Below are 17320 nucleotides of genomic sequence, written 5' to 3'. Positions count from 1 at the left end.
GTATGAATAGTGGTCTTAGAATGATATACATTATTTAATTTGTTTTTTTCCCCTTGTATTTTATTTGTTGTATTTTATGTATTACTTTGTTAATTGTTGCATGTGTAATGTGATATTAATAAATAAATAAATAATAATAATAAAAAGAAATAGATTGACAGCCCTAATTTGCATGTATAAATACCCATTTATACTATGTGAAAAAATACCAAGCGTGATATTATAAACAATATGCTGTTTGCAAAATTAAATGTGTTTTGTGTTGTCATTGTGCTAAAGCCAGCATCACATACATATTAAAATATTATCAGGAAAATATTTATTTTTTATAAGGTAAACAGCGTATCTTTTTTTTTTCTATACCTATTAATGTCAAGTATAGACCTGAAGAAAACATTTTGAATTCAACTTTTTAAAAGGCAGAATGAAACTGTAATGTCAAATAATAACCTGAAAATTCGGTAACTGTTGACTTTTCAGTGTTGACATTTTTCCATTTCCATCTCAAGTGAAACACTAATGTTTTTTTTTTTGTTTTGTTTTTTTTTATTACACAGCTCTCTGAAACACTTGATACTTATTAGTCAGTCATGGCATTCAACGGTCAAATATTTAATAAATAATTAAGAAAGAATGAAATTTGTCCATAGCTACACTGTGTGCAACACTTTGTTTGGCGATTGTGCAAGTGCATAATTCTGGTACTCGCAGTGCACTATGTCTCGTTGCACTTTTCAGTTAGAAGACATTAATCGCACAACTTGTATTATAAAATAGTTTAGATTAGTGTGGAAGTTTGCAAAATGGGACTGACCCATTCTTGTATGCTAAACCATTTATTCATTGGATTTCTCTTTCTAAGTGTCTGAATCAGCAAGAGTAACTTCAACAGTCTCTTGTTCTTCTTATATGTGCTCTAAGAGCACTTCAGTAAATATTGGTCGATGGTGAGTGTGTGAAAGTGCACTTAAACCACAGAAGTGTGTACTTACAAAACCAGACCGAGTTCGATATTTGGTTGCAGTAGAGTGTGTGGATTTTGTATTTGTTTTTTTAATAAGGACACACATTACACAGTCTCAGCCTCAGAAAGCATGCGAACAGACATATGATGCAAATCAAACACAAAATTGTAAAGCGCTTTCAATGATAGGTTTTGTTTACAAGTTTCCAGGTTCCTACAACAAGAACTTTCAAGGAAGAACTAGCAGCTGGATTTTCCCAATGTTTATGAGGTTGCAAGTCTGTTCATTTTAGTTTGAAACACTAAGCAGCAAGTAAACCATCACTGAGGGCAACTGTACATTAAATACCTCAAATCACAGTTTCATGTTCAGTGCAGACAGACAAATTGCTAGTCACTGGCCCAAGGGGCCACTCATACAGAATGTGTTCTTGAGAATAGATTGCAGGTGTCTCGAGATGCATTTTTAAAACTTGATAGTGTCTTAAAAATGCAGCGCTCACCACGAGATGCTGAAAAGCACTGAGATGCATTGCAGCGTTTAACCTCCTGAGACCCCCGCGTGACTGCTGTGTGCATTTTCCATTTCCCTTTTGATTTGTAACTAGTAGCACCTAATAAACAAGCCAAAAAAAAAAAACATTCTAGAGCAAATCGTTTTTTTTAAAATTATGTCCACATATCTGGACAGTGAGAGTAAGTTTTTGAAGTAATTTGAAGTAATACCAAGCTATAGAAAGTCAGATTTTTTCATCAAATAATTTGTGTCCAGGAATGTTGGTTATTCATGTTTTTGAGACATTACAGACATTACAGCTGATTTTCTATAAAGCTGAATTAATCATTCTGATTTAAAGTAATGGCCAGCATCATCCAATCACTGCCAACCATGTTAAAATAAAATGTGCATTATAAAATTCTGAATCTATGTACTGATTATCATTGTCCCTTGTCAACCAAACATGGTGAGTGGTCCAAACATCATCTGCAGCCTGAAACTGAACTTTTGGTTGGATTTTAGGATTGAATGCACTTAACTGCATTGAAAACTATAGGATGCACCCTTTTTACTGAATGACTTAACCTCCAGTGTGCTGTCTGTCTGCACTGGTCTCAGAACAGTTCGAAATGCACCTTATTTTCATCCATCTCCATATAAAGCCTCTGTTCAGCTTTTGCATGAATACATTTATTCTTAGTGTGAAAATGCATTGTAAATATATAGGAATGCACTTACTAATGTTAATGAATAGAACAGTATTGTACAGTGATTAAAAAATAAAATGTGACAAAATGTAATGAAGAGAAATGACCCACATTTGTTCAAAATTACTCAAAATAACGAACAGTTTTCAATCAAAAAACTTTAAGAGGTTTCTTACCAGAGGCACTTTTGTTAGCGCTGTGAACGTAGTTGCACTTCATGGAAATTGATGTCATGCTGTTGTCATGTGACGCGGTGCACCAGAAGTTTAACCCTTAAATTACAGTGTAGAGTCTTGCGAACCGTATTCAGTCGGTTTTAATTCATTTAAATGATGCGTTGCGTATAGCAATGCCAAAATTCAATGTCCACTCATGTGGACGTGGGGTGGCACGAGGTTAAAGATGACCATCTAGTGCATGAAAAACAATTCTAAAACAGTACAGATGGGCATGAAAATGCATCCTAAGTGAAGGTCCCTAAAGCCACATCCACACTAATTTGTTTTTGTTTTTTGCTAATACTCTAACGCATCGATTTACAAAGTATGCAGTAATAAAGAGCATTTTCTAAATGCTCCATTTTCATTGGAGGAAAACGCCATTCCAGTGTGGATGAGAGGCTTAAATGTCGTGAAATCAATGCGATTTCAGACAAAATACAGATTAGAGTGGACGTGGCCTAAGACTTAGATTAAGTTAGAATGGATAGTTTGGAATGGATGATGTCATGGGCCAACAGTGACAACCTTTGATGTGTTGCAGGTTTAGAAGAACTGTGTGTGTGTGTGTTTAAGAGGAACAGTAAAACAGCATTGGTGGAATTTTATCCCTTTAAGAAGATTAACATGAAAGTGTTCTGCATTTCACCCAGTTTTAAATGTATTTTGGTGTGTGCGTGCGTGTTTGATGAAGTCACTGAATTTTTCCATCCTATGCAGACACATCACATCAAAGTCAATGTCAGGGAACCTGCGCTGAGATAATCTCATTCATGACGAAAAAAACACACACACACACACACACACACACACACACACAAGCAACCGGACATCAAGGACACACACTATTTTCAATCAGCAAATATGCGTACACAAGTTAACACGTATGCATACACACTTATAACTGAACTCAGTGAGGCCTGTTGCGTAAAGATTTAAAAGTTTATGTTCTGGGCTTGTTTGCAGGTTCATTATTCAGAGCCTCTGTGTGTGTGTACGTATAAGTGTCTCGGCTCATCAACTCACACTAATTGAGATGAATGTGAAAAGTTGAAATGTCATTAATATGATTCAAAACTCTTTGATCAGTGCTGTTTGTCTTACAGTTAGAACTGTCTTGAACATAACATTTCAAAGTTGGGACGTTTTAAATAATCACAGCAATCTGACAAGTCGTACAATATTACTATTTTAATATTAATATTATTATTTTTATTCTTTTGATTTTGGGGTGAAATATGACCTAAATACATTTTGGTCAGATTTACTCACTAAAAGCATAATGTGTAGTTGTCATGAAGTGTAGCATATGCAACAACATACCCTTACATGTCAAAGAGCCAGATTTCGAGGCACCAAAAGTTTCAAGACTAAATTGTAAGAATGCCATTGACATTTTCACTTAACAGTTACCTGAAATATTTTGATTGCCTGGCTGTCTCTTAACAGTCCAAATACAGAAACACTATGAGCACAATCGTTTCATAACCATCAAACTGACCATAAAGCATCCTATTTGGCATACATTTAAACATCTCCATACTCTAAAAGCGTTTTAAATAAGATTTTACTTGCTCTAGACTGTAGAGACTATCTAGAGCAGATCAGTAGTCATCTTGACAACAGCAGATCCCTCGCAAGAGACAAAGGTCCAATTCACAAGTCATTCAGGTCAAAGTCAGTGGTCACAGGATCAGACGGCCGCTTCAATTTGCTCCTGGGCTTTGATGTGGACGCTGGGTAAACAGAACCATGTGGGCGGCAGGTCGCGGCCCGTGCTGTCATCTTGAAACTTGATGTTCAGGTAGAAATCTCCAGTGTATAAGAAGAGCAGCGCTCCAATACAGACAGAGTTCTCCGCAGGGTTCACCTGGAGATGAAACAAACACACCTGCTGACTTAATCACATCACATTTACAGTACAGCAAACTAAATATTATTAGAACATTACTACACAATAGTAATATGTTTCTGTCTTTATTAAAAATTAAATCTTCAAAAATAATTTCCAAAATTAGGCCTACATTTACGACCATAAAATTATGCCTGGGTTAAACTTTCGAAACTTCACTTCAAATTTACCCTCTGCATCAATATGAAAATTTAAATAAAGTGAACCTGCTGCACTTTGCGTTCATAATACGTGCTATACATAAACCGCACTGCAAACTTAAAGGGACAGTTCCCCCAAAAGTGAAAATTCTCTCATCATTTACTCACCCTCATGCCATCCCAGATGTGTGACTTTTTTTCTTCAGCAGAACACAAATGACAACTTTTAGAAGAATATTTCAGCTCTGTAGGTCCATACAATGCAAGAAAATGGTGGCCAAAAATTTGAAGCTCCAAAAAGCATATAAAGGCAGCATAAAATAATCAATTCCAGTTTTTAATCCATGTCATCAGAAGTTATATGATAGGTGTGTGTGAAAAACAGATCAATATTTAGGGCCTTTTTTTTTTTTACTATAAATCTCCACTTTCACTTTCACATTCTTCTTTTGTTTTTGCCGATTCACATTCTTCATGCATATCACCACCTACTGGGTAGAGAGGAGAATTTATAGTAAAAAGGACTTAAATATTTATCAGTGTCTTACCCACAACTATCAGATCGCTTCAGAAGATATGGATTTAACCACTGGAGTCTTATGGATTACTTTTATGCTGCCTTTATATGCCTTTTTGAGCTTCTAGGTTCTGGCCACCATTCACTTGCATTAAAATGGACCAACAGAGCAGAGATATTCTTCTAAAATCTTAACTTGTGTTCAGCAGAAGATGAGGGATAATTCACCCAGAAATGAAAATTCTGACATCATTTACTCACCTTCATGTCAAAATGTTCATTTCCATTGGGCAAGCTATTCTGTTAACAACGACCTTCAACACTATTCCGGTGACTGACCCGGCTCAGCCCGTATCCTGCTGTTATGTGGTTTCTGTGTGCGTCATTCACTCACCGAGCCGATGTAAAAGGTGTTGGAGCCAATGAAAGTGACTGCGTCCTGCAAGTCATAGTTTTGGACTCCATTCTGGTAGTCCTGGAAGGGGATGATGGTCAGAGAGAACGGGCCGACGGCGCTCTTGCTGCAATTGGTCAGTTTCACCTCTAACGACACAGCATCTCCGACCCTGCAGTCAGCAACTATGTCACAGTCGCATGGCTTACCATTTACCACAACATCTGGAGAGAGAGACAGAGACAGAGGATTTCTAAATACTCAAGAGCTTAAAGGGGTCAAATAACTGAAGACAGGAGTTTTTAAATCAAAGAGTATATTCACAAAGCAAAACTCCCTACTATGTCCACTAAGAAAGATTTACAAACACTAAACAGCAAAACTGATTGTTCAGAAAAGTTATGACATCACAATCAAGGGCTTATTAACATATGACCTCCGATGCCTATACCAATCAATGCCTATTCAGTATTCAGCAACTTGATCTGCCCCGACAGTGTAAATATTGGTATACAGATGTTAGCCAATCACAACAGTGCTCATTTACATATATAAGTCTTAAGTCCAAAGTACTTGTGCACATGCAGCCTAGTTTTTCTAGACACACGGACAGTCCGTGTATTTTCGGTGCATGCACCTGCTGTTGACTGTGCTGAAAGAGTATTGCAAAGCAGCTGTAGTGCGCATGCGTCAAATGCATTAGACTGAAGGCTTAGCACTCGACTATGCATGAGATGGAACAGCATGCAGAAAAACAAAGTATATCCTAGCTTTTAGGGGCCGTTCAGAACAAACTTGTTCTTGTGCTACAAAAAGCTAGATGCAGGGCAACTTATAAAACAGAACGCAGGTGTCTCGAGACTCGCTTTTAAAAGTTGATGTTCTTTTCTTCCTGACACAATGTCTACAAAATGTGACACTGCTGTGTGAGGTGCTGAAAAAACAGCTGTGGTCAAAAACGTCCGTCATATGCATGTTTACATAGAAAAACAATTGAAATACAGCACAGACAGAATGGTCATTTAAAGGTGCAGAAGCAAAAACAGCCTGCTGACAACAGTTTCGCAGTTATATTATGTGATTCCTTAAATGTGTCGCTACAGTTCCGAAGTAAAATGTCCACTGAATATGAAGGTAAATCAGTAGCAAAACTCGAAAGCTTGCATATTTGGATTTGAGAACTTGTACAATAAATATTTGTACTCGTAAGTTGTAATTTACACTCACAGCACAGATGTGAAAACTTGTCAAATAAAAATTTGAAGTTGAATGTTACAATCTGCACTTACAGACAATAATTCAAAGCTTGTGTTTTGAATTCACAATTGCAGACAAAAGTCACAACTTTGTAAAATGACTTTGACATAAAAAAAACTACAGACACACACTTGTATTACACATTAACTTCTGTACTTTAATTCATTTTCGCTGTACAACCACAAATCAGCACTTACAACCTCTCAAATCTGGCACTGAAACATTAAAACTACTTTTGTGAAAAACCTGTAGCAAAACTCACTTGTAAAATACTGATGTGAGAGAGCAAGACCAGTGTTTGGTGGGGGTGGGGGCAATGATGTTGTTTTATTGGTTGATGCCTAACCAATGAAATGGGATGTTTTTGTACACGATGACGTGACGCCACAGCGCCATCATGCATCTGTTTGTTAAGGAAAAGCAGAGCCGGTCATTGCAATGGAGCGATCTAACAATCTGAGGGAACTTTTTAAAATAATGAATTAAATAGTATTAAAAAAGTTTTGTAAAACTCCCATACTTATCGATACATTTTCCTTCACTGATATACTAATGTATATTATTGATGAAAACCACTTTCCACTCGACAATGTAAAGTTTTACCAGCTATGCAAGTATTGTACAGGTAGTTGTCCATTAGTGTGATGTCTAAATAACCAACATAATTCATTATTATTTTAGCTGAAGCAAGTTTGCTGATGATGATCAATCTTCTTATGCCCTCTCACCCCTTTCAGGGTATGGGCCGCCAACAATAGATCACCAGAGGTTTCTGTCCTGGGTCATTCTTTCCAGCTGACTCCAGTTGTATCCCATCTTGGTGATGTCTGCCTCAAGGTCACGTCGCCAGGTGTTTCTTGGACGGCCTTTCCTCCGCTTTCCTTTGGGGTTCCATCGCAAAGCCTGCCTAGTGATGTTGTTTGGTGGTTTGCGCAGGGTGTGCCCCATCCATCTCCATCTTCTCTTCTGAATTTCTTTCTCTGCAGGAAGTTGGCTGGTTCTATCCCAGAGACTGGTATTGCTGATAGTGTCTGGCCAGCGGATCTGTAGAATCCTTCTAAGGCAGCTGTTGATAAATGTCTGGATTCTTTTGATGGTGTTTTTTCTCGATCTCCAGGTTTCAGCCCCATAAAGCAGTACTGACTTTACATTAGAGTTGAACAGCCGAATCTTTGTTTTCAAAGACAGCTCTTTTGAGCTCCAAATGTTTTTGAGCTGTATGAAAGCCATTCTTGCTTTGCCGATCCTTGCCTTGACATCTGCGTCTGTACCTCCTAGCTGGTCTGTAATGCTTCCCAAGTAGGTGAAGGACTGCATGATGATCAATATTTAAGGGAAAATGTACAGTCAGCCGGTCATTATCTTAAAACAAACCTCATTCAGTGTGATAAAAGACGACTTCGCATTGGGGCCCTGATCAACTTGTCGTGGTTTATTTAAGATAATGACTGGCTGACTGTACATTTGCTTTTTTTTATAAAAAAATATCAGTGAGTAGTATCAATGCAGACTTGCATATTTATCAAAATCATTTACATCACTTGTACTCTTGCATCACTTCTACACAAAAAAGTAAAGTAAATAAAAAGGAGAAGAAAATGAAAAACTCAGGAGGCAGGAAAGATCTCACCATAAGCAAGAATATATATATATATATATATATATATATATATATATATATATATATATATATATATATATATATCACTAATATATCTCTTAACATTTATTAAGCACTTGATTTCCAGCATGAATTCTGCAAATATAGGTCATTTTTTTAAGAAATTTCTGTTTGTGTACATAAACTTTTGCAACCAGAATAAAACAACATTTTATTTTTATTTTCCAGAAATCCGTTTTTGTTTTCAAAATAAAATATAATGTCTTTTACACAAAAATCATATTTTAACTTTAACTTGGAAAAACAATGGAGACTCAGATCATACCAAAAATCAGATATAAGATCACAAAAGAAAAACATACGATCACTATTGTTCCCACAAAAGGTACGTGAGTTATTTACATCAGAATACTTATATACAAGTAGGTTACAAGGGTAAATTTTGTGCAAGATTTGAAAATGCACTTTTGATCTTACTAGGTATGAACCATGCTTTCCTCCAATTTATGTTATTAATGAAAAAGGATTTTTTTGGAATATTAAGGAAATAGAATTTCATGAGTGTAGTTGTTGACGAATAATTATTTTATTACAGGTTTTACTCAGTAAAGAAACTCCTTTACTTTGCCTTAACAAGTGTGGGATAGTGCTGTGGCGTGACGTCATTGCGTTCAAAAAGGTCCCATTAAACAATAAATCGACTTCATTGCCCCCTCCCCCACCAAACACTGGTCTTGCTCTCTCGCATCAGTATTTTACAAGTGCACAAGTGAGTTTTGCTACAGGCTTTTTGCAAATGTAGTTGCAAAAGTCAAGGTGTGAAGATTTAAAGTTGCAGTGCCAGATTTGAGAGGATGTAAGTGCCGATTTGTGGTTGTACTGCGAAAATGAATTAAAGTACAGAAGTTAATGTGTAATACAAGTTTGTGTCTATAGTTGTATTTATGTGAATGTCATTTTACACATTTGTGACTATTTGTCTGCGATTGAATTCAGACACAAGCCTTGAATTATTGTCTGTGTGTGCAGATTGCAACATTCAAATTATTATTTTACACGCTTTCACATCAGTGCTGTGAGTGTAAATTACAACTTACAAGTACAAATATTTATTGTACAAGTTCTCAAATCCAAATATGCAAGCTCTCGTGTTTTGCTACTAATTTACCTTCATACAGTGGCGCTAAAAGCGAGTTACATTTTCTCCCAAACAGATGAGTTTAAGGTTGATTCTCTATCAAGTTTTAAGTCAACAAAACCGACCACCCTACCCCCAAAACCTGTGTTTTGATGTCGTATGATAACTATGTGAGGAACACGGCAAGAAAGTAAGTGGTAATCTGCCGTTTTACTTGTTATTAGTGTGAAAGTGAAAGAAGTCATTGCTGTTGTAGCACATCTAGTGTTTACCAGGAAACGGATTATGATTATGTCGTAAGTGACAGTAAAAGTGAGGAAAGTTCACGCTGTCTCTTTCTCTCTCACATGGACTCCACTGTCGGTATCTATCACGACGAGTGGCTATGAGTTCTCAACGTCTCTGAGTGCTCGAGGCAGAGCTGTCACACGAGGCCCGTCTCCTGAAAGCTGCATGCTGGGAGATGCAGTCCCGGCGGGCCTCTATCAATGACACACAGACAGACAGTCAACCCTGGAGGACTACAGCTTGCTCCCATCCGAGTACTACACACTCGGATAAAAAATGTTACATTGACAGGACATCTGTACATGTCAAGTAGCAGCATTGCTTTCTACGGGCTCGGTTTAAACACAGAGAAACTGCCAGGTATGGATGTCTGTTTGAGCAATAAAGTTTGAACGGTGACAATCAAAGCCGAGAAGGCAAATGTCAATCTGTTTCGTAAATGGAACTCAAATGTTTTGCCTCGCATCATCAAATATTCATAGTCCCGTGTCACTGATGCAAGACTTGGTAAATTAAAGTTTCTCAGTGTGCAAGCCAGTGCTTAAATAACATTGAAATGTTACTTTAAGTCTTAAAATAGCACCTTGACAGAAAAAAAAAAGCATGTTTTGGAACAAAAACAATGATGATGGCAGCGTTTAAATTAAACAAGCAGTTTGTGATTTGTACACCAACCACTCCTGTTTAATTCAAAGGTTTGTGTTAAAATGCAGAAAAGATCAAGTACAGATGAAAAAAATGCATTCTCACTGACCACTTAAAAATCCACATTTTCCCCAGAGTTGGGGGATTTTTACAAAACATGTCAAGAAAATGTCCTGGTCCCATTTTACTCCAAAATCAAAATTATAATTTGCAAATAGAAAATGAAGCCTATTTTGGGCGTTTTGAAATGTTTACATTGTGACATTATTTGTATAACATATATGCACATTTGACCCAACCATCTTAATTACCGCAAATGCAAAAACAAAATAATAAAAAAATAAAAAAATTACCACAATGCAAATATATATAATTTAAATTTTAAAGTATTAGACATCATAGTAGTAATCACTTGGTACCATTTTTTATTTTAGCTGATTTTAATTTTAAAAGATCTTGTACAACACTATATTTTTAAGGTTGTACAGTAAAAAATTACTTTCAGCAATAAGAATGGGAATAGTAAAAGTAAAATTCTAGACATGTTACGATAATGAGAATTGGGGGTTAAAATGTGCATAAATGTCCTCAAATTAATGTCACAATGCAAATTAAAAAAAATAAAAAAAATTAATAGTTGTAAATTTAGGTTTTATTTTGCAAAATATAATTTCATATATATATATATATATATATATATATATATATATATATATATATATACAGGTGCTGGTCATATAATTAGAATATCATCAAAAAGTTGATTTATTTCATTAATTCCATTCAAAAAGTGAAACTTGTATATTATATTCATTCATTACACACAGACTGATATATTTCAAATGTTTATTTCTTTTAATTTTGATGATTATAACTGACAACTAAGGAAAATCCCAAATTCAGTATCTCAGAAAATTAGAATATTGTGAAAAGGTTCAATATTGAAGACACCTGGTGCCACACTCTAATCAGCTAATTAACTCAAAACACCTGCAAAGGCCTTTAAATGGTCTCTCAGTCTAGTTCTGTATGCTACACAATCATGGGGAAGACTGCTGACTTAACAGTTGTCCAAAAGACGGCCATTGACACGTTGCACAAGGAGGGCAAGACACAAAAGGTCATTGCAAAAGAGACTGGCTGTTCACAGAGCTCTGTGTCCAAGCACATTAATAGAGAGGCAAAGGTAAGGAAAAGATGTGGTAGAAAAAGTGTACAAGCAATAGGGATAACCGCACCCTGGAGAGGATTGTGAAACAAAACCCATTCAAAAATGTGGGGGAGAACCACTACGCACAGACGTATGCAAGACATGGGTTTCAGCTGTCGCATTCCTTGTGTCAAGCCACTCTTGAACAACAGACAGCATCTGAAGCGTCTCACCTGGGCTAAAGACAAAAAGGACTGGACTGCTGCTGAGTGGTCCAAAGTTATGTTCTCTGATGAAAGTAAATTTTGCATTTCCTTTGGAAATCAGGGTCCCAGAGTCTGGAGGAAGAGAGGAGAGGCACACAATCCATGTTGCTTGAGGTCCATTGTAAAGTTTCCACAGTCAGTGATGGTTTGGGGTGCCATGTCATCTGCTGGTGTTGATCCACTGTGTTTTCTGAGGTCCAAGGTCAACGCAGCCGTATACCAGGAAGTCTTAGAGCACTTCATGCTTCCTGCTGCTGACCAACTTTATGGAGATGCAGATTTCATTTTCCAACAGGACTTGGCACCTGCACACAGTGCCAAAGCAACCAGTATCTGGTTTAAGGACCATGGTATCCCTGTTCTTAATTGGCCAGCAAACTCGCCTGACCTTAACCCCATAGAAAATCTATGGGGTATTGTGAAGAGGAAGATGCGATATGCCAGACCCAACAATGCAGAAGAGCTGAAGGCCACTATCAGAGCAACCTGGGCTCTCATAACACCTGAGCAGTGCCACAGACTGATCGACTCCATGCCACGCCGCATTGCTGCAGTAATTCAGGCAAAAGGAGCCCCAACTAAGTATTGAGTGCTGTACATGCTCATACTTTTCATTTTCATACTTTTCAGTTGGCCAAGATTTCTAAAAATCCTTTCTTTGTATTGGTCTTAAGTAATATTCTAATTTTCTGAGATACTGAATTTGGGATTTTCCTTAGTTGTCAGTTATAATCATCAAAATTAAAAGAAATAAACATTTGAAATATATCAGTCTGTGTGTAATGAATGAATATAATATACAAGTTTCACTTTTTGAATGGAATTAGTGAAATAAATCAACTTTTTGATGATATTCTAATTATATGACCAGCACCTGAATATATATATATATATATATATATATATATATATATATATAAAGTTGTGCTCAAAAGTTTGCATACCCTGGCAGAAATTGTGAAATTTTGGCAATGATTTTGAAAATATGACTGATCATGCAAAAAAAAAAACTGTCTTTTATTTAAGGATAGTGATCATATGAAGCCATTTATCATCACATAGTTGTTTGGCTCCTTTTTAAATCATAATGATAACAGAAATCACCCAAATGGCCCTGATCAAAAGTTTACATACCCTTGAATGTTTGGCCTTGTTACAGACACACAAGGTGACACACACAGGTTTAAATGGCAATTAAAGGTTAATTTCCCACACCTGTGGCTTTTTAAATTGCAATTAGTGTCTGTGTATAAATAGTCCATGAGTTTGTTAGCTCTCACGTGGATGCACGGAGCAGGCTAGATACTGAGCCATGGGGAGCAGAAAAGAACTGTCAAAAGACCTGCGTAACAAGGTAATGGAACTTTATAAAGATGGAAAAGGATATAAAAAGATAACCAAAGCCTTGAAAATGCCAGTCAGTACTGTTCAATCACTTATTAAGAAGTGGAAAATTCAGGGATCTCTTGATACCAAGTCAAGGTCAGGTAGACCAAGAAAGATTTCAGCCACAACTGCCAGAATAATTGTTCGGGATACAAAGAAAAACCCACAGGTAACCTCAGGAGAAATACAGGCTGCTCTGGAAAAAGGAGCACAATACGACGATACTTGAACAAAAATGAGCTGCATGGTCGAGTTGCCAGAATGAAGCCTTTACTGCGCCAATGCCACAAAAAAGCCCGGTTACAATATGCTCAACAACACCTTGACACACCTCACAGCTTCTGGCACACTGTAATTTGGAGTGATGAGACCAAAATAGAGCTTTATGGTCACAACCATAAGCGCTATGTTTGGAGAGGGGTCAACAAGGCCTATAGTGAAAAGAATACTATCCCCACTGTGAAGCATGGTGGTGGCTCACTGATGTTTTGGGGGTGTGTGAGCTCTAAAGGCACGGGGAATCTTGTGAAAATTGATGGCAAGATGAATGCAGCTTGTTATCAGAAAATACTGGCAGACAATTTGCATTCTTCTGCACGAAAGCTGCGCATGGGACGCTCTTGGACTTTCCAGCACGACAATGACCCTAAGCACAAGGCCAAGTTAACCCTCCAGTGGTTACAGCAGAAAAAGTTGAAGGTTTTTATATGAATACATACACATTTCTTTACACAAACAGTGTTTCACATCTGCATGGAATCAATACGTTTCACCCAACTGCACCACACACACACATACACAGCTCTGATGTGACACCTTACCAAGTGGTTATATTTAGTTTTTTTTTTTTTGGACCTGTTGCTAGGAGATGTGAAAATGATAGGTAAATCAGCAGCAAATGGGTGGAGAGATATTGCTACACAAAGTCAAATAGAAGGAGAGAGAGAGAGAGAGAGAGAGAGAGAGAGAGAGAGAGAGAGAGAGAGAGATGGTGCAATCAAACATGCACACAGATGTAAACTACTAAAAAATATATTTTAACTTTTTTTTTTTTTTTTTTTTTTTTATGAATTGAACAGATCCAATATCAACAAACTAAAAAAAACGAACATTTCCTTATTAACCCTAATAAGGAAAGACTGAAATTATTAACAATCTTTCTGGTTGGGGGACATACAAAAACATAAATTGCTGCGGAGAACACATGCAAAGCTATACAATCATTAACCAACTCATCTCTTAGTTGTGGTTTAATAATTTGTCTATGCGCAATAAAGCTATTGCTATTAAATAAAGCAATACATTTTTAGCATTTAAAGGTGAGCTATAATCTCTCAGATTTACTACGTCAGCATTGTATGCATAGTGTTGCTCTGGAACAGTTGTCGAGGGTGACCTTGATGTCACAGCACACAAAAAAAGGAGCAGGTCGCCTTGGTAACCATGCTTGCCCACTGCATCGAGCGGTTGTGGTTAAGTGCCAGGCAGCAGAAAGCTGGGAAACCGACCGACTCAGCAAAACCACCTGTTCAACTGATTCCTTCAGCAGAAAAAAATCAGCATTGCATGTAGGATGCATCACGTAAGCTGCAAATTACAAGTGATGCTTATACTAATGTTAAATAGATATTTACTATTAGAGTAATAGTAAACAGTTTAATTTCACTATTAAATAAAGGTTTCAATAGCATTTTCAAACATTTCAGTAACCACAAAATTTAGATTGAATACACGTCCATACGAATACGTTTTCGGTTAAAAGCGGATTGATTTGGCTTTGTTTACCCTTCGCATCAATGCTATTTTCGAAAATGCTCTCCACTACCACATATTTTGGAAAATGATGTTAGGAAATGGGAAACACTTTCAACCAAAAACGCAATAGTATGGACGTGGCCTTAGTCAGAAGTCAGAAAAATTAAAGTTAAAAACTTCTGTGAAAACAAGAGTCACGTTTGCCATAGCAGTTTTCGTCAGACCAAACTATTTCTGTTAGGATCATTAACGGATGGTGCATTGTTAAAAAATAAGTAGGCCTACTGTCATAATCACTTTATTATAGATTTACAAATCACAACATATCATAAACTTTAGTATTTAATTCAAAAAGTTTAAGTTGCACAGTTATACTAATACTAATATTAATTATATCCTATTATGCTAATACTAAACAGTTAAAGTTCACTATGACATAATGTTTCATCAGTGTCTTTCATCAACAACGATATTGCTATGTTTACGCCTCTCATCCACTGCAATTTCTTCCGCCGAAAAACAGACTTTTGAAAATGCTCTCTAGTACCGCACACTTTGGAATACGATGATGGTAAAAAAACAGGAAACATTTCGGAAAAGTTTTGTTTTGAATTAAAAACTCTAAATGGAATTTTCATCCAAAAAACCTTTTGTGTGGATGTGGACTTAGAAATTGCAAACAAAAGTTGCGCAAACTTAACTCACAGCTGCCATAGCATTGTTCGCCAGACCAAACTATTTCAGACGATACATTGTCAGAACATAAGTAGACCCAATATCATTATTTATTGCTTTGTTGTAGATTTATAATAGATACAGATAGTTGACGTTTGGCCAACTGGGCTCGAAATGATCACATGGGAAGACGGCAGGTTGTGTCTGAAAGTTCCAGTGCCCTAGGATCGGTCACATTATGCCGACTTGCTGACAAGCACCATCTCCTGTCAGACATTTTTGCATTAGATTAAACTTGTTTACCTTCCAATGTGGTGCGACCGGAAGAACGTTGCGTCATCAGCGTGAAAGACCCAGGTTTGGATCCCATGTTAAAACCAGGAAGTAATCGCAATCACATAATCAGAGACAAGCACAATCTGGAGGTTGCATTTTCCCTCCTAACTTAAAATTAAACTCCACTGATGGTTAAGTTTAGGTTCAATTTATATAATATGCATTCCTCCTCACTGTATTACAGCTGAAAACAACTCGCTTCACAACTCACTTTTGGTGCATCTCTGTGGACATTTCACCCAGCAAATGGAGCTCACACATGCCCATATGTTCAACTACACTCACTGCTTTGGCCACTGGGGGCAGTGTTTAGAATTTTGGTAAACACACTCCGATTTTTTCTAAAGAAGTCAATCAACAGTTTCCGATTTCACTGTGAGATCAGTGTGTTGTGCTAGTGATGTGTTATTCTGTTGCGCTAGACAAACTGTAACAGATTTCACCCTAAAAATTACCAATAGAAATTCCTTGAAAACAAAGGAATCAATAATTTCGAAACCATTGTATAATGTCACCTGTTCCCACAACATTACATTTATAGAATGATGTGTACGACACAACGATTCATAATACACTTTGATTATTTAAACAAAACCACAAGGGCTTTTACCAAAAGGTTTTGAGCTTGACCTGAACCCTTCTTAGATTCTAGATCCCTCTGAACAGTAATGTCAGCGATGTGATGACAGCCCTCATGTTAATGTTTAACCACATGCTAATTTTGATGAATTATTAAACTAAGTTATACTTAGGACCTCCATCATGTAACACAGCATACATTTTACATCTCTTTAAAAGCACAGAATCCACACTATATCTTCTCATCTAATTTTCCTCACATTAGCGCTGATACTCATGTGTCTAAAGTCAGCAAATGGTAGAACTTAAAGGTATAGTTCACCAAAATATGACACTGAGGATGAGATGATGATGACAGAATTTTCATCACTTGCTTTAAAGGTGTTTAAGGTGCTCTCAAGTGATTGCAATGCCACTAGTGCTGTACCTGCTTAAGGGTTTTATACCTCAAGGCTACAGGAAACATCCATATGTCTACCTCAAGATCAGGGCATGTGTTTTTCAAGTGCACTACTCAACGTTGAAAGAAAATAATAACTATTGGGAGTCTGGTTTGACAGGCACAAAATACCCTTTTTAATGTCTGTTTGTTGTTAAGGCGTAAAACTAGAGAGCAGAACATCATCTTTCAAGCACAGATCAGCTCGCTTGACGCTCCACTTTTAATCACTGATAAAAGAGAACAAGAGGAATATCTTTCACAATCATGGAGTGGCCATCACAGTCTCATGACCTTAATATCATCGAGCCATACTGGGGAGATCTCAAACGTGCAGTTCATGCAAGACGACCAAAGACTTTGCATGACCTGGAGGCATTTTGCCAAGATGAATGGGCAGCTACACCACCTGCAAGAATTTGGGGCCTCATAGA

At 37.0% G+C, this 17320-nt stretch overlaps 1 protein-coding gene across 2 annotated transcripts in view; it reads right to left on the bottom strand.

The window, feature by feature from the left end:
* Nucleotides 1–654: 654 nt before the first annotated feature.
* LOC127420854 (trafficking protein particle complex subunit 9-like) overlaps nucleotides 655–17320 on the bottom strand; it is a 267206-nt gene continuing 250540 nt past the window's right edge. For both annotated transcript variants that reach the window (XM_051663428.1, XM_051663429.1), the window contains 2 exons: nucleotides 5352–5575; nucleotides 655–4258 (listed from right to left, as the gene is read on the bottom strand). In XM_051663428.1, the coding sequence (XP_051519388.1) occupies nucleotides 4082–4258; nucleotides 5352–5575 (401 nt within the window). In that variant the 3' untranslated portion in view covers nucleotides 655–4081. The remainder of the gene's footprint in view (nucleotides 4259–5351; nucleotides 5576–17320) is intronic.

This window comes from Myxocyprinus asiaticus, chromosome 30 (genome assembly GCF_019703515.2).
Source record: "Myxocyprinus asiaticus isolate MX2 ecotype Aquarium Trade chromosome 30, UBuf_Myxa_2, whole genome shotgun sequence".
NCBI classification, from domain to species: Eukaryota; Metazoa; Chordata; class Actinopteri; order Cypriniformes; family Catostomidae; genus Myxocyprinus; species Myxocyprinus asiaticus.
This window is presented reverse-complemented; position numbering and strand designations above follow the sequence as displayed.